Here is a 24684-nt window from a genome sequence, read left to right on the forward strand (position 1 = left end):
TGAATGCCCAACATGAAAAAGTTAGAAAGATCTAAAATTAACAACCTAACATCACAACTAGAAGAAGAAGAGTAAACCAACCTCAAAGGAAGCAAAAGGCAAGAAGTACCAAAATCAGAATTGAACTGAAGAAATTGAGATACAAAAAAACATACAAAAGATCAACAAATCCAGAAATTGGTTTTATAAAAAAAAAATAAGAAGATAGACCACTAGCTACACAAATAAAGAAAAACAGAGAGAAGATCCTGATAAACACAATTAGAGATGACAAAGCAGATGTTACCACTGACACCACAGAAATACAAATCACCATCAGAAACTACTATGATCGCCTCTATGCACACAAACCAGAAAATCTATACTAGAAATGAGTACATCAAAATAGAAATGGATAAATTCCTGGACACATACAACCACCCAAAAATGATCCAGGAAGAAACTGAATCCCTGAGCAAACCAATAACGATTTCCAAAATTGAATTAGTAACAAAAAGCTTACCAAAAAAAGCCTAGGACCAGAGAGATTCACAGCCAAATTCTACCAGATATATAAAGAAGCGCTGGTGCCATTCCTACTAAATGATTGCTACTAAATTCCTACTAAAATTATTCAAAAAAACTGAGGAGGAAGGACTCCTCCCTAACTCATTCTATGAGGCCAGCATCATCCTGATACCAAAACTTGGCAGAGACACAACAAATAAAGAAAACTTCAGGCCAATATCTTGATGAACATAGATGCAAAAATCTCCTCAACAAAATACTAGCAAACTGCTTCCAGAAGCACATCAAAAACCTAATCCACCGTGATTAAATAGGCTCTATCCCTGGGATGCAAAGTTGATTCAACATAGGCAAATCAATAAATCTGATTCACCAAATAAATAAAACTAAAAACCAAAACCATAGTATTATCTCAATAGAGGCAGAAAAGACTTTCAATAAAATTCAACTCTCTTCATGTTAAAAACCTTCAATAAACTAGGCATTGAAGGAACATACATCAAAATAATAAAAGCTATCTATGACAAAACCACAGCCAACATCATATTGAATAGGCAAAAGCTGAAAGCATTTCCCTTGAAAACCAGCACAAGACAAAGATGCCCTCTCTCACCATTTCTATCCAACACAATATTAGAAGTCCTGGCAAGAGCAATCGGGCAAGGGAAAGCAATAAAGGGCATCCAGATAGGAAGAGAGGAAGTGAAACTACCCCTGTTTGACGGCATGATTCTATATCTAGAAAACTCCATAGCCTTGGCCCAAAATCTCCTTCAGCTGATGAACAACGTCAGCCAAGTTTCAGGGTACGAAGTCAATATACAAAATTAGTAGCACTCCTATACAACAACATCCAAGCCAAGAGCCAAATCAGGAATACAATCCCATTCTCAGCTGCCACAAAAAGAATAAAATATCTAGGAATATAGCTAACTAGGGAGGTGAAAGATCTCCACAACGAGAACTTTAAAACACTGCTCAAAGAAATCAGATGACACAAACAAATGGGAAAACATTCCATGCTCATGGATAGGGAGACTCAATATTGTTAAAATGGTCCTACTGCCCAAAGTGATTTAAAGATTCAATGCTATTCCTATCAAACTACCAATGTCATTCTTCACAGAAATAGAAAAAACTATTCTAAAATGCGTAAGGAACCAAAAAAGAGTCGGAATAGCCAAGGCAATCCTAAGCAAAAAGAATAAAGCTAGAGGCATCACATACCCAACTTAAAACTATACTAAAGGGCTACAGTAACCAAAACAGCATGGTACTGGTGCAAAAACAGACACCTAGGCCAATGGAACAGAATAGAGAAGCCAGAAATAAGGCTGCACACCTAAAACTATCTGATCTTCAATAAACCTGACAAAAACAAGCAATGAAGAAAGGACTCCCCATTCAAAAAATGAGGCTGGAATAACTGGCCAGCCATATGCAGAAGATTGAAACTGTACCCCTACCTTACACCACATTCAAAAATCAACGCAAAATCAATTAAAGACTTAAATGAAAACCCAAAACTATAAAAACTCTGGAAGATAACCTAGGAAATACCATTCTGGACATAGGACTTGGCAAAGATTTCATGATAAAGATGCCAAAAGCCATTTCGACAAAAACAAAAATTAACAAATGAGATCTAAACTAAAGAGCTTCTGCATAACAAAAGAAACTATCAACAGAGTAAACAGGCAACCTAGAGATTGGGAGAAAATATTTGTAAACTATGCATCTGACAAAGGTGTTATATCCAGAATCTATAAGGAACTTAAACAAATTTACAAGGAAAAAATGACTCCATTAAAAAGGGGACAAAGGACATGAATGGACACTTTTCAAAAGAAGACATACATGTAGCCAACAAACATACAAAAAATGCACAACATCAGTAATCATTAGAGAAGTGCAAACCAAAACCATAATAAAATACCATCTCATACCAGTCAGAATGGCAATTATTAAAAAGTCAAAAAGTAACAGATGCCAGTGAGGTTGAGGAGAAAAGGGAAGACTTATGCACGGCTGGTGGGAGTGTAAATTAGTTCAGCCATTGTGGAAAGCAGTGTAGTGATTCCTCAAAGAACTTAAAAAAGAATTACCATTTGACCCAGCAATCTCATTGTTGGGTATATACCCAAAGGAATATATAAATCATTCTACCATGAAGACACATGCACATATATGTTTATTGCAGCACTATTCACAATAGCAAATACAGGGAGTCAACCTAAATGCCCATCAACTGTGGGCTGGATAAAGAAAATGTGATATGTATACTCCATGGAATACTATGTAGCTATAAAAAATAATGAGATAATATCCTCTGCAGCAACACGGATGGAGCTGGAAGCCATTATCCAAATGGCTAGTGCCAAATACCCCATGATCTTACTTATAAGGGGGAGCTAAACAACAAGACCACATGGATTCTAGGAGAGGAACAACAGACATTGGGGCCTACTTGAGAGTGGAGAGTGGTAGGAGGAAGGGGATTAGAAAAAATACCTATCTGGTACTATGCTTATTACCCAGGTGATAAAATTATCTGTACACCAAACACCCATGACATGCAGTTTACCTATATAACAAACCTGCTCATGTACCCCTAAACCTAAAATAAAAGTTAACCGAAGTGTGAGGTTTGCTGGGAGGAAACAGGTATATTCAAGCGCTAGCAGCTTCTGAGACAGCAAGATTCAAGTCTCAAAAAGCCATCTCAAAATCTCAAGCTGCCTAGAGGATGTTTAAGGGGAAAGGTGGAATGGAAATGATGCACAGGAGAGGCATGGGGTGTAGGTCTGCTTGTTGTTTCCTGATGGCTAGCTGGGGTAACAGACCATCCACAGGCCTGGCTGGTGTAATTTCTGCAGGGGTCTGATTATAGACTAACTGCTCCAATTTCTTCCTGGAAGGGAGAAAATTGCAACTACCCTCTCTGCTTCCTGCCTGGATTGTTTCAAGATTAGCCTTTGGAATTCTCAAGCAAACGGGTAGTTAGATATATGTGCAGCAAGAAACAAAGTGAGGGAGGGGTTACTTCTAGAGTAAACTAGCAACCTGGCTATCCCAGCGAGGACTAAACTTTGACCTTTTCTCTCTCTTGCTGAAATTCCTGTTTAAGGGGTCTGGGAAGACATGCCCTATAAACCATAAAATCTAAATAGATGCATTTTATTTAACCCTATATAACATTGCTTACTATCCAACCTGACTCTGGCATCACATCACATGACAGATAAAGAAGGAAATCCAAATATTTAACCCCAAAATATGTTTCTCTGCCATATTTTGAAACAGTCCTACAAAGCCATCTTTTACCAGGGAAATTTGCATCTGCAAATAACTTCTATTAACGTAACTAACGTAATATCTTTCCCCTTTCCTCCCAAACTTGAAGAGATTAGCTGAGAGTCCAGCACCTCTTAAAGGTCTAAACAGGAAACATTTGCTATCTATTGTTTCTAAGGGCAGCCACCTATGAGATTTCATATAATAAGAACCTTGGTCTCCAAGCCCCTTCTCTTTACCTAGACACTCCTTTCTATTGATTCCAGATCTTTGGATAATAATAACTTGACTCTTTCAATCAACTGCCAGTCAGAAAACCTTGAATCCATCTATGATCTGTAAGCACCCCACACACGCATCCTTCCTTCAAGTTGTCCCACCTTTCCGGACGAAACCAATGTATACTTCACATGTATTGATTGATGTCTTATGTCTCCCTAAAATGTATAAAACCAAACTGTAACCCAATTGCCTTGGTCACTCATATTTGGCTCAGGGTAAACTTCTTTAAATATTTTTAAAAATTAGATTAGCTTAATAATAATTACCTATTAAGGCATTAGGTGGTTATTTCTTGTTTTAAACCACAACTCCCAATGGATACCAAATTCATTATAGTGGCAATCTTCTCATAAGTTAAATACAGAGCACTGAGATTTTCACCAGCAACAACCCAGAACATAAATATAAGGATGGGACATATTTTCCTACCATCTGCCTGGAGTTTTTCACCCAGAGAAGTGAAAAAACTCCGGGCAGATGGTAGGAAAATCGGACTTCCACATCCGTGATGCCCCTCCTCACATTCTGTCCTGCGACAAGCATGCAGAAGAAAATCTTCCCCCAACTCCAAGTTTCTACACTGCAAAAAGTGAGAATGAGGGGGTCAACCAGCTTTCCCACCAATGCTGGGTTCCTTGACAGGAGACTTGTACTTGCTTTAACCCTCAGGAAGCATTATGACTGCCTAAAGGGAGAAATATTACCAACAACAGACAAAGACAAAGAAGAAAAGTAAAACTACCATCCCCAGCCCTGGAAACTCTGTAACTTGACCAAAGGAGATGCCAAGTCAGAGTGGCTATTCAGCAGGACCACAACGTAGAAGGAACATTCATTCCCAAATCCTTTGGCCCAAATCCCTGGCCAGCCTTCCTACACTGCTGGGATAAACCTTTTGGGACCTCCCCAATTCCAGACAAGCAGCACTCTCATCATTTACTAGAGCTGAGGTCAACCAGGATTTAAGGAGCCACCAAGAGCCCCCCCAAAAAAGCAGCAAACCAGTGATAAATACTTGCTAAGCAAATATATCCATTTTTTTCCAGAACAAGAAAATGGGAATAAATAAGTAATTCTTCGAAGCAAAGGCACAGGCATATACCCACAAGAAACAACAGCAAACAAGAAACCATAACCTCCCCAAAAGGACAAAGCAAAAACATCATGACTGACCATAACAAGATGTTAATTCGTGAGTTCTCGGAAGAAGAATTCAAAACAACACTTTTAAGGAAACTCAGTGATCTCCAAGGTAGCACAAAAAAGAAATTCAGAAATATACCAGATAAATTTAACAACAAGATTAAAATAATTTTTTAAAACTCAAACAAATCTTGGAACTGAGAAATACATTTGCCGAACTGAAGAACTCATTAGAGGCTCTCAACAGCAGAATGGACCAAGTAGAGGAAAAAAATTCAGTGAAATCTAAGATTGGCTATTTGAAAATACACAAAGGAGAAAAAAGAAGAAAGAATGAAAAGGAATAAAAATTACCTTCAAGATATAGAAAATTATTTTAAAGAACCAAATCTAAAAATTATTGGTGTTCAAGAGAGAGCTGAGGAAAAGAAAGGGATAGAAAACTTACCCAAAGAAATAATAACAGAAAACTTTCCAAAACTTCTGAAAGATGTCAATATCCAGGTAAAAGAAATTCTGAGAACACCAAACAGATTCAACCCAAGTAAGACTACATAAGACATACAATAATGAAGCTCTCAAAGGTCAAGGACAAAGAGAATCCTAAAAGAAGCAAGAGAAAACATATTAAAAAGCTCCAATTTGCCTAGCAACAGACTTTTCAATGAAAACAATACAGGCCAGGAGGCAATAGAATGAGATTTTCACAGTGCTGAAAGAAGACAACTTCCATTCAAGAATATTGTATCCATCAAAATTATCCTTCAAATATGAAGGAGATATAAAGTCTTCTCCAGACAAAATAAAGCTGAGAGAATTCACAACTACCAGACCCATCTTAAAAAAAAAGCTAAAGGGAGTTCTTCAATCTGAAAAAAAATAAAACAAAACACCAATGTGCAAAATAAAAAAAAACTTTTCCAGGTATAAAACGCCTTGGTAAAATTAAGTACATGAAGAAACCCAAAATACTCTATATTGCAACTGTGGTGTGCAATTTGCTCATAAATCTATTATGAAGTCCAAAGACAAGTCTATCAAAAATAAAAATATTACAGCAACCTGTTAAGAGATTGGTAATATAAAATACGTAAATTGAGACAACTTAGTCAAAATGTGGGGGAGAAGTTAAAGTGTAGAATTGTGTGTGTGTGTGTATGTGTTTCCTTTGTTTCTATTCTTTTATTTGGGATTAAAGATAAATTATCATCTCTTTAAAACAACTTGTTATATCTATACAATGTTCTTTGTAAGCCTAATGGTAACCACATCACAAAAACATGTAATAGATTCACTAAAAGTCAAAAGCAATAAATCAGAACATATTATCATAAAAAATTACTTAACCACAAAGGAAAACAGTAAGAAATAAAGAAAAGAAGGACTCAAAACAATCAGAAAACAGGCATCAAAATGGTCATAGTAAGATCTTACTTATAAACAATAACAGTGAATGTAAATGGTCTCAATTCTTCAATTAAAACCCACAGAATGGCTGAATGAGTAAAGAAACAAGACTCAATGATACGCTGCTCCCAAGAAACCCTAAAGACACACACAGCCTGAAAGTGAATGGAGTAGAGAAATATATTCCATGTAACTGGAAGCCAAAAAAGAGCAGGAGTAGCTATACTTAGATAAAATAGACTATAAATCCAAGATTGCAAAAAGAGACAAAGTCACTATATAATAATAGAGGTCAATTCAGCAAGAGCATGTAGCAACTATAAATATCTGTGCATCCAACAACAGAACTCCCAGATATATAAAGCAAACATTAACTAAAGTATAGATCTCAAGGGAGAGATAAACTGTAATACAATAACAGTAAGGGACTTTAAACAACACACAAAATGTAATAGGCCTATCTGGCATTTACAGAACATGTTGCCCAACTGCCGCAGAATACACATTGTTTTCAACAATATTGGAGCATTCTCCAGGATAGACCATATCTTAGGCTACCAAACAAACCTTAACAAATGCAAAACATAGAAATCATATCAAGTATAATTTGTAACTTAAATAGAATAAAACTATAAATCAATTAACAAAAGGAAAACCTCAAAAAATACACAAACACATAGATGTTACCATGTTCCTAAACAACCAATGGGTCAATAAAGAAATTAAGAATGACACTTAAAAATTTCTTCAAACAAATGAAAATGGGAATACAACAACCAAAGTTTATAGAATATGGCAAAGGCATTAAGAAGAAAATTTATAGCAATAAATGCCGATGTTAAGGAAAAAGGTAGAGAGACTTCAAATAACCTAATGATGAACCTCAAGGAACTACAAAAGGAAAAAGAAATCAAACCCAAAATAAGTAGAAGAAAAGAAATAATGAAGATTAAAGCAGAAATACATGATATTGAGACTAAGAAATGTGCAGAAAATCAACAAAGAAAAAGTTGATGTTTTGAAAAGATAAACAACATTGATAAGCCTTTAGACTAAGAAAAAAGAGAAAAACCCAGACAAATAAAATCAGAAGCTAAAAAGCAGAAATAACAACTGAGACCTCAGAATACAAAGAATTACTAGAGACTACTATGAACAACAATAGTCAACAAATTGGAATACCTAGAAGAAATAGATAAATTCCTGGACACACTCAACCTACCAAGATTGAACCACGGAGAAATAGAAAACATCAGCAAACCAATAATAAGTAACAAGATCAAGGTGTAATAGAAAGTCTCCCAACAAAGTTAAACCCAGGACCTGATGGTTTCACTGCTGGATTTTACTGAACATTTAAAGATCTAATACCAATCCTACTCAAATCCTTCAAAAGTAGAAGAGAAGGGAGTGCTTCCAAATGCATTCTACAAGGCCAGCATTACCTTGATATCAAAACCAGACAGAGACACAGCAAAAAACGAAAACTACACACCCATACGACTGATGAACACAGATGTAAAAATCTGCAACAAAATACAAACCAAATTCAACAATACGTTTAAAGATCATTTATGGCTAGGTGCAGTGGCTCACATATATAATCCCAACATTTTGGGAGGCTGAGGTAGGAGGATCACTTCCATCCAGGAGTTCAAGACAAGCCTGGGCAACATAGTGAGACCTCATCTCTGTAAAAAATAAAGAACAATAGCCAGGCATGGTGGCACACACCTGTGGTTCCAGCTACTAGGGAAGCTGAGGGGGAAGGATTGCTTGAGCCCAGGAGGCCAAAGCTGCAGTGAACCAAAATCACACCATTGCACTCCAGCCTGGGTGACAGAATGAGACTCTGTCTCAAAAAAAAAGAATCAATCACCATGATCAAGTAAGATCCATCATCCCAGGAACATAAAGATGGTTCAATGTTTACAAATCAATAAACATGATATATCATATTAACAGAATCAAGAAGAAAAACCATGTTTATTTCAATAGCTGCTGAAAAAGCATTTGATAAACTTCAACATCCTTTACAATAAAAACCCTCATCAAAATAGGTATAGATGGAACATAACTCAAAATTATAAAGATCATCTATAACAAACCCACAGCTAACATTATACTGAATGGGGAAAAATTGAAGGTCTTTCCTCCAAGGACTGGAACAAGACAAGGATGTCAACTTTCACCACTTTTATTAAACATAACACTGGAAGTCCTGGCCAGAAAAATTAGGTAACAAAAGGAAATAAAGGGAATCCAAATTGTAAAGGAAGAAGTCTAATTAGCCTTGTTCACAGATAATATAACCTTATACCTAGAAAAACCTAGAGTCAACCCCCAAGAAAACTGTTAGAACTGATGAACAAATTCAATAAAGTTGCAGGATACAAAATCAATATACAAAAATCAGTACCAATTATATACCATTTCACTTAACTGAAAAAGAAATCAAGAAAACCATCCCATTTAAAACATAAACAGTGTTGTGTTTAATAAAAGTGGTGAAAGTAGGCATCCTTGTCTTGTTCCATTCCTTGGACAAAAGGCCTTCAGTTTTTCCCCATTCAGTATAGTGTTAGCTGTGGGTTTGTTATAAATGACCTTTATTATTTTGAGGTATGTATGACCATACTGCCAAAAGCAATCTACAAACTCAATGCAATTCCCATAAAAATACTAACATCATTCTTCACAGAACTAGAAAAAACAATCCTAAAATTCATGTGGAATGAAAAAAGAGCCCACATAGCCAAAGCAAGACTAAGCAAAAAGAAGAAATCTGGAGGCATCACATCGCCTGACTTCAAACTATTCTATAAGGCTATAGTCACCAAAATAGCGTGGTACTGGTATAAAAACAGGCATATAGACCACCAGTACAAAATGGAGAACCCAGAAATAAAGCCAAATACTTATAGTCAACTGATCTTTGACAAAGCAAAGAAAAACATAAAGTGGGGAAAGGACACCCTATTCAACAAATGGTGCTGGGATAATTGGCAAGCCTCATGTAGGAGAATGAAACTGGATCCTCATCTTTCACCTTATACAAAAATCAACTCAAGATGGATCAAAGACTTAAATCTAAGGCCTGAAACCATAAAGATTCTAGAAGATAACATGGAAAAACCCTTCTAGACGTTGGCTTAGGCAAAGACTTCATAACCAAGAACCCAAAAGCAAATGCAACAAAAACAAAGATAAATAGATGGGACTTAATTAAACTAAAAACCTTCTGCACAGGAAAAGAAACAATCAACGGAGTAAAGAGACAACCCACAGCATGGGAGAAAATTCTCACAATCCATACATCTGACAAAAGACTAATATCCAGAATCTACAAGGAACTGAAACAAATTAGCAAGAACAAAACAAGTAATCCCACTAAAAAGCAGGCTAAGGACATGAATAGACAATTTTCAAAAGAAGATATACAAATGGCCAATAAACATGAAAAAAATGCTCAGCATCACTAACGATCAGGGAAATGCGATACAAAACTACAATGCAATACCACCTTACTCCTGCAAGAATGGCCATAATCAAAGAATCAAAAAATAATAGATGTTGGTGTGGATATAGTAAAAAGGGTACACTTTTACACTGCTGGTGGGAATGTAAACTAGTACAACCGCTATGGAAAACAGTGTGGCAATTCCTTTAAAAATTACAAGTAGGCTGGGCACAGTGGCTCATGCCTGTAGTCCCAGCACTTTGGGAGGCCGAGGCAGACAGATCACGAGGTCAGGAGCTCAAGATCAGCCTGGCCAACATGTGAAACCCCATCTCTACTAAAAATACAAAAATTAGCCAGGCATGGTAGTGGGTTCCTGTAATCCCCAGTTACTTGGGAGGTCAAGGCAGGAGAATCATTTGAACCCAGGAAGCAGAGGTTGCAGTGAGCTGAGACCGCACCATTGCTCTCCAGCCTGGGTGACAGGGCAAGACTCCATATCAAAAAAAATAAATAAATAATAACATAAAATAAAATAAAAATAAACTACAAGTAGACAGCAGATCTACCATTTGATCCAGCAATCCCACGACTGGGTATCTACCCAGAGGAAAAGAAGTCATTATACAAAAAAGATATTTGCAAATGCATGTTTATAGCAGCACGATTTGCAACTGCAAAAATATGGAACCAGCCCAAATGCCCATCAATCGATGAGTGGATAAAGAAAATATAAATATATATATAAAAGTATTCCATGGAATAATGTGTGTGTATATATAAATACGTATATATGTATATATACATATATATGTGTGTGTATATATATGTGTATATATATGTGTGTGTGTATATATATATATACACACACACACACACACATACATATACCATGGAATACCATGGAATACTACTCAGCCATAAAAAGGAATGAAATAATGTCTTTCACAGCAACCTGGATAGATTTGGAGACCATTATTCTAAGTGAAGTAACTCAGGAATTGAAAACCAAACACCGTATGCTCTCACTCATAAGTGGGACCTGAGCTATGAGAATGCAAAGGCATAAGAATAATGCAATGGGTGTTGGGGATTCGGGGGAAAGGATGAGAGGGGGGTGAGGGATAAATATACATCGGGTACAGTGTACACTGCTTGGGTGATGGATGCACCAAAATCTCAGAAATCGCCACTAAAGAACCTATTCATGTAACCAAAAACATGTTCCCCAAAAACCTATTACAATTTGAAAAAAAAAGAAACGTGCTACATATACACAGTGGAATATTATTCAGCCATTCAGCCATAAAAAGGATGGAATCCTGTCATTTGCAGCTACATGGATGAAACTGGAGGCCATTATATTAAGTGAAACAAGCCAGACACAGAAAGACAAATACCCCATATTCTAATTTACAAGTGGAAGCTAAACAATGTGTACACATGGACTTAGAGTGAGGAATGACTTGGAAGGGTCAGTGGGTGGGCAGGGAGGTAGATGATGAGAGATTATTTAATGGGTATGTTAACATACATTATTTGAGTGATGGAGAACTTAAAAGTCCTGACTTCACCACTATGCAGTCTATGCATATAACAATATTACACTTGTACCCCATAAATTTATATAAATAAAAAAATTAAAAATAAAAATAAAAATTAGAAATCCTGTGTTCGACATATTCCATAACCATTATTCTCTACCCACCATCCTATTTCACCAATTGCCATGTTAAATTTCCTTCTCTGAAAACAGACTACTTCTCAGATTTCTTGGTCACTACCCTTGTGTGGATATAACAATTACTTCCACAGTTCTCCTTCGCACATCTACATTATTATGAGAAATTCTTTAAGTAATTTATAACAAGAGAAGGTAAAGTCATTCATTGACTACATTTCACATTTATATAGTATTAGAAATGTGGTCCAGCAGACTTTAATATATTTTAGAATACTGAAAGCTTAAGTGAAGAGTGAAGCAGAAATGATGTGCACGGGCTGAGACAAAAATGGTGGTGGCAAGATGGCAAAATAGAAGTCTACAGTGTTCGTCCCCTCTGTTGGAACACCAAATTTTAACAACTATCTACACACAGGAAAGCACCATCACAAGAACCAAAAATCAGGTGAGCAATCACAGTTCCTCGTTTTAACTTCATATTGCCAAAAGAGGCATTGAGGAGGTCAGAAGAAACAGTATTAAATGCTGATGCTATTCATCCGCTATCACAGTGCAGCAGCCATGTGGGGTGGAGAAAGAATCTGTGCACTTTGGGGAGGGAGAGCACAACAGTGGGGGGACTTTACAATGAACCAGTGCTGCCCTGTCACAGCAGAGAATAAAGCCATGCTGGGCTCAGCCAGCACTCACACATGGAGGGAGCATTTGCACCAGCCCTTGCCAGAGGGGAACTGACCATACTAGTGGCCAAGCTTGAGCTTCTTGGCAATCCTCAACATCATGGACTGAAGGGCTCTGGGGTCCCAGGTACACTTGAAAGGCAGTCTAGGACACATGGACTGCAATTTATAGACTATTTGTAGGGCTAGGGTTGGGCTTAAAGCCAGTAAACTTGGGTGGCGCGTGACCTACGAAGATACCACCTGGTATGGCAAAGGGAATGCTTGTGCCACCCTTCCCCCAACCCCAGGCAATGCAGCTCAGCAACGAAAGTGACTCCCTCCTGCTTAAGGAGAAGAGAGCAAAGAGTAAAGAGGACTTTGTCTTGCATCTTGGATACCAGCTCAGGTACAGTAGGATAGGGCACCAAGGAGAGTCATGAGGCCAACTATTCCAGGCCCTCGCTCCTGGACATTTCTAATCACATCCTGGGCCAAAAGGGAGCATGTTGCCTTGAAGTGAAGGACCCAGTACTAGCAGGAGTCATCACCTCCTGACTAAAGAGCCCTGGGCCCTGAATAACCACCAGTGATATGCACAGAGTACACTGTGGGCCTGGGCTCTGAGACATGGGGGCTTCAAGGGTGACTCAGGACATTCCAAGCTATAGAGGCTATGGTGAAAGACTCCTTCTGTTTGAGAAAATAAGGGGGAAACGTAAAGGTGACTTTGTCCTGCACCCTAGATATCAGCTCAACCACAGTGGGGTAGAACAACAAGCAGGCTCTTGGGGTCCCTGAGCCCAGGCTGAGACTTCTGGACAATATTTCTGGACCTTACCTGGGCCAGAGGTGAACCCACTGCCCTGAAGGGTGAGTCCCAGGCCTGGAAGCATTCACTACAAGCTGAAGGAAGAGACCATGAGCTTTAAGTCAGCATCAACGGTGTGTACAGGCAGAAGCCCTCATGACCCATTTGTGGTGGTGGCCACAGGGAGGGGCTTCTCTGCCTTTGCAAAGGCAAAGGAAGAGCGGGAAGAACTTTGTATCATGGGTTGAGTTCCAGCTTAGCCATAGCAGAAAACATCAGGTAAAATGCTAAGGTTTTTACTCTCATCCCTGCCTCCCAACCAGCATCTCTGAACACACTTAGGGCTTGGGGGAACACACCACCCTGAAGGAAAGGGCCTTGGGAAAGGCCCAGTCCTGTGCTGGCTTCAAGTCTGACCTGGCGCAGTCTCAATGGTGGTGACCACAGGGGTGCTTGCACAACACACCCCCAGTTCCAGATGGCTCAGCAGAGAGAGAGAGACTCTGTTCCTCTGAGAGAAAGTAAGGGAAAAAAAGAAAAGTTCCTGCCTGGTAATCCAGAGAATCCTTCTGGATCTTATCCAAGACCATCAAGGTGATACCTCTAAGAGTCTGCAAAAAACACAGCATTATTGGGCTTGGGGCCCAAGTCCCTTCAAATACTTCAAAAGTCTTCACAAGAAGGACAGGCACAAACAAGCTCAGACTGTGAAGACTATAATAAATACCTAACTCTTCAAAATCCAGACCCTTATAAACATCTACAAGCTTCAACACCATCCAAGAAAACATAACCTCACCAAATGAACCAAATAAGGCACGAAGAACCAATCCTGGAGAAACAGAGATATATGACGTTTCAGAAAGAGAACTCAAATAGCTGTTTTCAGAAAACTCAAATTCAAGATAATACAGAGAAGGAATTCAGAATTCTATCAGATAAATTTAACAAAGAGATTAAAATATTTTAAAAGAATCAAGCAGAAATTCTGGAGTTGAAAAATGCAATTGACATGCTGAAGAATGCATCAGACTCTCTTAATAGCAGAATTGATGAAGCAAGAGAAACAATTATTGAGCTTAAAGACAGGCTATTTGGGTTTTTTTTTCCTTTTCTTTTTTTTATTATGCTTTAAGTTCTAGGGTGCATGTGCACAACGTGCAGGTTTGTTACATATGTACACATGTGCCATGTTGATTTGCTGCACCCATTAACTCGTCATTTACATTAGGTATTTGTCCAATGCTATCCCTCCCCCATCCCCCTATTTGAAAATACTCAGACAGAGGAGACAAAAGAAAAAAAAACACACAATGAAGCACACGTACAAGATCTAGAAAACAGGCTCATGAGGGCAATTTAAGAGTTATTGGCCTTGAACAGGAGAAAGAGATGGGGTAGAGAGTTTATTCAAAGGGATAATATCAAACAACTTCCCAAACCTAGAGAAATATATCAACATTCCAGTACAAGGTTATAGACCAGCAAGAAAATATAACCCAAAGAAGACTACCTCAAGGTACGTAACAGTCAGACTCCCAAAGATAAAGGATAAGGAAAGGATCCTAAAAGCAGCAAGAGAAAAGAAACAAATAACATACAATAGACTTCAAATATGTCTGGCAGCAGACTTTCAGTGGAAAACTTACAGACCAGGAGAAAGTGGCATGCCATATTTAATGATCTGAAGGAAAAAACCTTTTACCCTAGAATAGTATAGCTGGCAAAAATATTCTTTAAGCATTGCAGAGAAATAAAGACCTTTCCATATAAACAAAAGTTGAGGGATTTTATCAACACCAGACCTGTCCCATAAGAGATGCTAAAGGAAATTCTTTTATCTGAAAGGAACGGATGTTAGCGAGCAATGAGAAATCATCTGAAGGTACAAAACTCACTGGTAATAGTAAGCACACAAGAAAACACAGAATCATGTAACACCATAACTGTGGTGTGTAAACTACTCTTGACTTAAATAAAAAGACTCAGTGATAAAACAAACAAAAAGAATAACTATACCAGCTTTTTTCAAGACACAGTACAAAAAGAAAACAATTAACAAACAAGTGGATGAAATTAAAGTGCAGAGTTTTTATGAGTTTTCTTTCCACGTGTATTCTGTTCATGCAATCAGTGTTAAGTTGTCATCAGTTTAAAGTTGTGGGTTATAAGATAGTACTTGCAAGCCTCATGGTAACCTCAAATCAAAAAACAAGCAAGGAATACACAAAAAATAAAAAGCAAGAAATTAAAGCAAACCACCAGACAAAGTCACCTTCACTAAAAAAAAAAAAAAAAAAAAAAAAAAAGAAGGAAGAAAGATAAGGCTGTAAAACAACCAGAAAACAAATTAAAAAAAATGGCAGGAGCAAGTCCCTACTTATGAATAATAACACTGAATGTAAATGGACTAAACTTTCTAATCAAAAGATATGTGATGGCTGAATGGATTAAAAAAAAAACAAGAACCAATAATTTGTTGCCTACAAGAAACATACTTTACCTATAAAGAGACACATAGACAGAAAATTTAGGAATGGAAAAAGATATTCCATGCCAGTGGAAACCAAAAAAAAAAAGCAGGAGTAACTCTACTTATACAAGACAAAATAGATTTCAACACAAAAACTGTAACAAGAGACAAAAAAGGTCATTATATAATGATAAAGAGGTCAATTCAGCAAGAGTATATAATGATTGTAAATATATACGCAGTCAACACTGGAACACCCAGATATGTAAAGCAAATATTATTAGAGCTAAAGAGAAAGATAGATATCAATACAATAATAGCTGGAGACTTAAACACCCTACTTTTTTTTTTTTTTTTTTTTTTTTTTGGAGACGGCGTCTCGCTCTGTCACCCAGGCTGGTGTGCAGTAGTGCAATCTCGGCTCACTGCAACCTCTGCCTCCCAGGTTCAAGCAATTCTCCTGTGTCAGCCTCCCGAGTAGCTGGGACTACGGGTGCCTGCCACCATGCCCAGCTAATTTTTTCGTATTTTTTAGTAGAGACAGGGTTTCACCGTGTTGTCCAGGCTGGTTTTGAACTCCTGAGCTCAGGCAATCTGCCTGCCTCAACCTCCCAAAGTGCTAGGATTACAGGCATGAGCCACTGCCCCTGGCCAAACACCCTACTTTTAGCATTGGAAAGATCTCTGAGATAGAAAATCAACAAAGAAACATCAAACTTAATCTGTACTACAGAACAAATGGAACTAACAGATATTTATAGAACATTTCATCCAACGGTTGCAGAATACACATTTTTCTCTGCAGTGCATGAATCATTTTCAAGGATATACCATATGTTAGGTCACAAAACAAGTCTTAAAACATTCAAATAAAACTGAAATAATATCAAGCATCTTCCCTGACAACAATGAAATAAAACCACAAATCAATAACAAAAGGAATTTTGGAAACTATGCAAACATATGGAAATTAAAAAATATGCTCCTGAATGACCAATCAGTCAATGAAGAAATTAAGAAGGGAACTGAAAAAATTCATGAAAGAAATAATAATGAAAACACAATATACCAAAACCTATGGGATACAGCAAAAACAGTACTAAGAGGAAACTTCATAGCTACAAGTGCCTGCATCAAAAAAGAAGAAAAATTTCACATAAATAACCTAATGAAGCAACAAAAAAACTAGAAAAGTAACAGCAAACCAAACCCAAAATCAGTAGAAGAAATAATAAAGATCAGAGCAGACATAAATGAATTTCTGATGAAGAAAACAATACAAAAGATCAATGAAACAAAAAGTTGGTGTTTTGAAAAGATAAATAAATTGACAAACCTTTAGTCAGACTATGAAAAGAAGAGAAAGACTGAAATAAATAAAAATCAGATATGAAAAAGGAGATATTACAACTGATACCACAGAAATTCAAAGAATCATTAGTGGCTACTATGAGCAACTATACATCAATGAATTGAAAAATCTAAAAGAAATAAATTTCTAGACCCATGTAACCTACCAAAATTGAAACATGAAAAAATCCAAAACCTGAACTGACCAACAAAAAGTAACGAGATCAGAGCCATAATAAAAAGTCTCCCAGTAAGGAAAGCCCAGGACCCAGTGGCTTCACTGCTGAATTTTTAGCATTTAAAGAAATAATACCAACCCTATTAAAACCACCCCAAAAATACTAGAGGAGGGAACACTTCCAAACTCATTCTACAAGACCAGCATTACCCTGATATCAAATCTAGACAAAAGCTCTTCAAAAGAAAGGCCTATATGCCACTATTTCTGGTGACTATTGATGCAAGAATTCTCAACAAAACTCTAACAAAACACATTCACCAATACATTAAAAGGATCATTCATCATGACCAAGTGGGATTCACAATATGCAAATCAATCAATGTGATACATCATATTAACAGACTGAAAGACAAAAACCATGTGATCATTTCAATTGATGCTGAAAAGGCATTTGATAAAGTTCAACATCCCTTCATGATAAAAACCCTTTAAAAACTGGCTACAGAAGAAACATACCTCAATGATAATAAAAGCCACATATGATAAACCCACAGCCAGTTTCACTCTGAAAGGGAAAAAACTGAAAGCCTTTTCTCTAAGATCTGGAACATGGTAAGAATGCCCACTGTCATGACTGTTGTTCAGCATAGTACTGGAAGTTCTCACTAGAGCAATCAGATAAGAGAAAGAAATAAAGGGCATCCAAATTGGAAAGGAACAAGTCAAATTATCCTTGTTTGCAGATGGTATGGTATGATCTTATATTTGGAAAAATCTAAAGACTGGCCAAAAAAAAAAAAATTCTTAGAACTGATAAATTCAGTAAAGTTACAGGATACAAATCAAAATACAAAAATCAGTAACATTTCTATATACCAACAGTGAATAATCTGAAAAAGAAATCAAACAAGTAATCCCATTTACAATGGCCACAAATTAAACACCTAGGTATTAACCAAAGAAGTGAAAGATCTCTACAAGGATAACTATAAAACACTGATGAAAGAAATTGAAATGGAGAGATATTCCATGTTCATAGATGGAAGAATCAATATTGTTAAAATGTCCATAGTACCCAAAGCAATGTACAGATTCAGTGTAATCCCTGTCAAAATATCAATGATATTCTTCACAGAAATATAAAACAAATCCTAACATTTATATAAAATCGCAAAAGCCCCAGAATAGCCAAAGCTATCCTGAGCAAAAGAAATAAAACTGAAGAAATTATATTATTTGACTTTAAATTATACTACAGAGCTACAGTAAACAAAACAGCATGGTAGTTGCAAAAAAGCCAACACATAGACCAATGGAACAGAAGAGAACCCAGAAGAAATTCCACACACCTACAATGAACTCATTTTCAAGAAAGGTGCCAAGAACATACAGTGGGGGAAAAGACAGTCTCTTCAATAAATGTTGCTGGGAAACTGGATAGCTATATGCAGATGAATGAATCTTGAACCCTCTCTCACCTTACACAAAAATCATATCAAAATGGATTAAAGACTTAAATCTATGACCTCAAACTATGACACTACTCCAAGAAAACATTGGAGAAACTCTCTAGCATATTGGTCTGTGCAAAAATTTCTTGAGTAATACTCCACAAGTATAGGTAACCAAAAAATAAATGGACCCATGGGATAACACCAAGTTAAAAAGCTTCTGCACAGCAAAGAAAACAATCTACAAAGTGAAGAGACAACCCACAAAATGAGAAAAAATATTTCCAAACTACCCATCTGATGAGGGATTAACAATCAGAATATATAAGGAGCTCAAACAACTCCATAGGAAAAAAAAATCTAATAATCCAATTTTAAAATGGGTAAAAGATTCGAATAGACATTTCTCAAAACAAGACATACAAATGGCAAATAGGCATATAAAAAGGTCCTCAACATCACTGATCATCTGAGAAATGCAAATCAAAACTACAATGAAATATCATCTTGCCCCAGTTAAAATGACTTTTATTCAAAAGCCAGGCAATAACAAATGCTGGGGATGATGTGGAGAAAAGGGAACCCTCATACACTGTTGGTGAGAATGTGAATTAGTAAAACCACTATGGAAAACAGTTTGGGGGTTGCTCAAAAAACTAAAAATAGAGCTACCATAAAATCCAGCAATCCTATTGATATGTATATATCCCAAAAATAGGAAATCAGAATATCAAAGAGATATCTGCACTCCCATGTTAGTTGCAGGTCTGTTTTCAGTAGCCAAGATTTGGAAGCAACCTCTGTGTCCATCAACGTATGACTGGAAAAAGAAAATGTAATACTCATACACGATGGAGTACTATTTAGTCGTAAAAAAGGAGATTGTGTCATTTGCAACAACATAGATGGAACTGGAAGTCATTATGTTAAATGAAATAGGCCAGGCATAGAAAGACAAACATTGCATGTTTTCACTTATTTGTGGGGGTTAAAAATCAAAACAATTGAGCTCATGGAGATAGAGAATAGAAGGATGGTTACCAGACGCTTGGAGTGTGAGAAGGAGGTGGGGATGGTTAATGGGTACAAAAAATGTAGTTGGAAAGAATGAATAAGACTTAGTATTTGATAGCACAACAGGGGGACAATAGTCAATAGTGATTTAATTGTACATTTAAGAATAACTAAAAAAGTATAATTGGATTATTTGCAACACAAAGGATAAGTGCTTAAGGAGGATACCAAATTTTCCATGATATGATTATTACACATTGTATGCCTGTACCAAAATATCTCATGTACCCCATAAATATATACACCTACTATGTACCCACAAAAATAAAAATTTTTTTTAAATGTTTTAAAGAATGGGTAAGAGTCTAACCTACCAAATGAGCACCAAAGTTTCTATGCATTAAACAAGAAAACCTTGTTGTATCCTAGATCACATATTGAAGTTCATGCAAAAACCATTGCTCTCTAGAGCAGAATTAGAGACAAAACGCCTGAAGAAACACAAGGAAGCAAAACCAGAAACTGCTGCAACATCCTCAAGCCATCTAAGAAGCTCCAGCGTTTTTTCAATGTGGCTCTAACAGTGTGCGATTAGGATGCTACAAAATTCTCACACTTGGTCAGACTACTCAGTTCTTCAACATGACAATTTACTATTTTTAGTTTTTTTGTACCAATGTTCTATTCCTATTTGGCATGATACCTAAAGGAAAACTATTCCTAAACTGAACATATATGACAGCCCTGATCTTATATTTGACACCTGTGTAAGACTACTCCTTCTCTAACTGATCAAACAGCAAATCTCCTGTATGATTTCTGCTTCCTCCCCTAGTAAGGAAGAAATATCAAGCAACCAACATTATTGAAATTTAGTATTTTTCCTCAATCATATATCTTAATTTCTTAAGTGGTTAATAAAAGTTCACTTCTAATGTATTTGACTTTATTGTCTGTAGTTCGAATTTGTAAGCTCTCTAACAATGGCAAAGAGAATAATAAAATACAAGCGGAAACAAATTTTCCTTTATCCTTGCATTTCTATTTCTATTTACTTTATTTGGTATAATGAACTGGGACACACACATTACATAATTGTAGAAAATACCACAAAATGCATTTACAATACATTTGAAAACTAATTTACTGTTAGTTTAATAAAGTTAAATATTTGGCCTAGAAATGTCTTTTCAGATGTTTAAATTTTATCTGTTTTTTCATGGCATCCTTTTGGTTTTGACACCTAATATAATTTAGAATATGGCATAATTTTATTTTTAAAACATAGCTGCTACAAATTATTAATATCAAAAATATATTATATAACATTTAAATAGCTCTTTGATTTCTATCCTAACATAATAAGTCTTTTTAGGTGTACGCCATTTTCAAACACTAAAATTTTTCCAACCTCTTTGTCCTTCAACTTTTGTAGTTCATTTTCCAGCACCAACTTCTCTTCTGATAACAACTGAAAATCACGTTGCATCTGTTTGTATTCCTAAAAACAAATAACTTTAGTAATAATGAAGAGTAAAACTCTCAATGTAGAAAGGTTATTCAGATATTTAATTATTAAGGTAAGAAAGTATTCATTAACTCATGACAAGAATGAAACATTGATATCAGTCTGTAGAGTGACACAATAATTGGAGCTGAAAGACATAAAAGATCTACAAGTGTCAAGGACTGGAACTATTCAGATGACTGTAGGATATTACAGTTTAGTATTTCAGAAGTGAAGTGTTTCTGAGTGATAATGAGAGTAAAATGAACAAAATAGACAAGGCTTTCCAGTTCACATATGCATACAAATCTCTTAAATAAACTAAGTAAGGATTGGATCTTTATATAGGATTATGTATCCTGACAATTTCTAGAATCTGTTAAGAACTCAAGGACAAAGTGTAATTTCAAATTGAGAGTACTATACTTACAGCATCTAACAAAACTTGATCATTTACAGCTCTGAAAAATAAACCAAAAAAAGTGTGTTTATAATTGTACATTTATATTTTAATTTATGAAACACACACATTTTTTTTCTTTTGGTATTCAGTAATTAGTTGCTGCTGTTTTATTCTGCCCTCCCTTGCGTCCCACTTTTTCTTTTTTTTATTATTTATTTTATTATTATTATACTTTAAGTTTTAGGGTACATGTGCACAACGTGCAGGTTTGTTACATATATAACAAACATGTGCCATGTTGGTGTGCTGCACCCATTAACTCGTCATTTAGCATTAGGTATATCTCCTAATGCTATCCCTCCCCGCTCCCCCCACCCCATAACAGTCCCCGGTGTGTGATGTTCCCCTTCCTGTGTCCATGTGTTCTCATTGTTCAATTCCCACCTAACACACACATTTTCTTTGTAAAGATTTTAATACAGATGAAGTTTAACGGACACTTTGATTAGTACTTCAAAAATTTAATACTCTCCCTAGAAATATTATTGGATCACTGTTACCTTTCCAGGACTTGTTCTAGGCATTTACACAATACTGCATGTAACTTTTCCATTCTGTAATTTGTATTACTGGGTTGGATTTCAGTTTTCTTTTTCACATAAATGACATCACTGTATATATTGTTCCCAACTTACTTTTTCACTTAACTTAATGTCTGAGATTTCTTCATGTCCATAAACATAGATCTTTCTCAGTTTTTTTAAGCGCTAATGATTATTCCATAGCAGGAGTTGTAAAGAACTAAATAGTAAGTATTTTAGACTCTGCAAGCCTGATGGTCTCTGTCACTATTCTTCAATGCATATGGCTGTATTCCAATTAAACTTTATTTACAAAAATAAGTTTCAGGTTAGGTTTGACATTGTTCCACAGTTTGCTGACACAGTTTGGTGACATTGTTCCACAGTATGGATAGACCATAGATTATTTTCAACAAATAATCTATGTTTATCTATGTTACTGCCAAATAACATTCCATTATATGGATATCCCACATTTTATTTATCCATCACTTTAAGGACATTTTGTTTGTTTCCACTTTTCTGCCGTTATGAATAATGCTATTATGAACATTTATGTACAAGTTTTTGTGTGAACATGTGTTTTCATTTATCTCATGTATAAACCTAGAAACAGAATTTCTGAATCATATGCAGACTCTGTATTTAACATTTTGAGGAACCGGCAAACTTTTCCAAAGCAGATACATAATTTAAATTCCCATTATGAGGTTCCCAATCTCTCTACATACTTGCCAACAAATCATTGCGTTGTCTATTTGAATATAGCCATCCTAGTGGGTGTAAAGTGGTATCTCATTGTAGTTTTGATTTGCAATTAAAACTAGTGACAGCCAGGCCCAGTGTCTCATGCATGTAATCCCAGCACTTTGGGAGACCGAGGCGGGAAGATCAACTGAGGTCAGGAATTTGAGACCAGCTGGCCAACATGGTGAAACCCCATCTCTATGAAAAATACAAAAATTAGCCAGGTGTGGTGGCAGGTGCCTATAGTCCCAGCAACTTGGGAGGCTGAGGCACAAGAAGAATTGCTTGAACCCAGGAGGTGGAGGTTGCAGTGAGCTGAGATCATGTCACTGCACTCCAGCCTGGACGACAGAGCGAGACTCCATCTCAAAAAAAAAACAAAAAAAATCTAGTAACTAACAATGTTAAGTATCTTTTCATGTGCTTATTGGGCATTTCTATATCTTCTTTGGGGAAATATCTATTCAGATCCTTTGCCTATTTTTAATTGAATTATTTATCTTTTTATTATTGAGGTATAAGAGTTCTTTATATATTCTTCTAAGTACTTTAGCAGATATATGATTTGTGAATATTTTTCATATTCTATGAGTGGTTTTTTTCATGTTTTTGATAGTATCATTTGCAGCACAAGAGTTTTTAATTTGGATAAAGTTGATTTAACTTTTTCTTTTGTTGATTGTACTTCTGATGTCATATTTAAGAAACCACTGCCTAACCCAATGTCACAAAGATTTACTCCTATGTCTCTTCTAAAATGCCTATAGTTTTAGCTCTTAAATTTAGTTCTTTGATAATTCTGACATTAGTGCATGGCAAAAATAAGTAATCCAAGGCTGGGCACGGTGGCTCACGCCTGTAATCCCAGCACTTTGGGAGGCGAAGTGGGCGGATCACGAGGTCAGGAGATCCAGACCATCCTGGCTAACACAGTGAAACCCCGCCTCTACAAAAAAAAAAAAAAAAATTAGCCGGTGTGGTGGCAGGCGCCTGTAGTCCCAGCTACTCGGAAGGCTGAGGCAGAAGAATGGCGTGAACCCAGGAGGCAGAGCTTGCAGTGAGCCAAGATTGTGCCACTGCACTCCAGCCTGAGCAACAGAGCGAGACTCCACCTCAAAAAAAATAAAAATAAAAATAAGTAATCCAGCCTCGTTCTTTTGCATGGGGATAACCAGTTGCCCAGGTACCATTTATTAAAAAGACTTTTCTTTCCCCCATTGAATCATCTTACCTTGAAAATCAATTGTTCATAAATGTAAGGGTTTATTTGTGGACTTTCAATTCTATTCCATTGCTCTATATGTCTAGCCTTATGCCAGTAACACTTTGCCTTGGTTACTGTAGCTTTGTATTAAGTTTTAAAATCAGTTAAGTATGAGTCTTCTAACTTTGTTCTTAAGATTGCTTTGGCTATTCTGGCTTCCTTGCACTTCCACATGAGTTTTAGAATCAGCTTGTCAGTTTTTTTAAAATGTCAGCTGGAATTTTGAAAGTAATTACATTGAATCTGCAGGACAATTTGGGAAGTATTGCTACCTTAAGATTATTAAAGCCAGGTGTGGTGGCTCACACCTGTAATCACAGAACTTTGGGAGGCCAAGGCAGGAGGATCACTTGAAGCCTGGAGTTCAAGACAAGCCTAGGCAACACAGCAAGACCCTGTCCCTACAAAAAAATTTTTTTAATTGCCAGGCATGGTGGTGCATGCCTGTAGTCCTAGCTGCTTAGAA

The 24684-nt window shown here is 36.5% G+C and overlaps 1 protein-coding gene across 30 annotated transcripts in view; it reads right to left on the minus strand.

Annotated features, from left to right (window-relative positions):
• CCDC7 (coiled-coil domain containing 7) overlaps nucleotides 1-24684 on the minus strand; it is a 459676-nt gene that overhangs the window by 343483 nt on the left and 91509 nt on the right. For all 30 annotated transcript variants that reach the window (XM_063710186.1, XM_063710188.1, XM_063710189.1 and 27 more), the window contains 2 exons: nucleotides 21654-21684; nucleotides 21128-21217 (listed from right to left, as the gene is read on the minus strand). In XM_063710186.1, the coding sequence (XP_063566256.1) occupies nucleotides 21128-21217; nucleotides 21654-21684 (121 nt within the window). The remainder of the gene's footprint in view (nucleotides 1-21127; nucleotides 21218-21653; nucleotides 21685-24684) is intronic.

This window comes from Gorilla gorilla, chromosome 8, assembly GCF_029281585.2.
Source record: "Gorilla gorilla gorilla isolate KB3781 chromosome 8, NHGRI_mGorGor1-v2.1_pri, whole genome shotgun sequence".
In the NCBI taxonomy this organism is placed as follows: domain Eukaryota; kingdom Metazoa; phylum Chordata; class Mammalia; order Primates; family Hominidae; genus Gorilla; species Gorilla gorilla.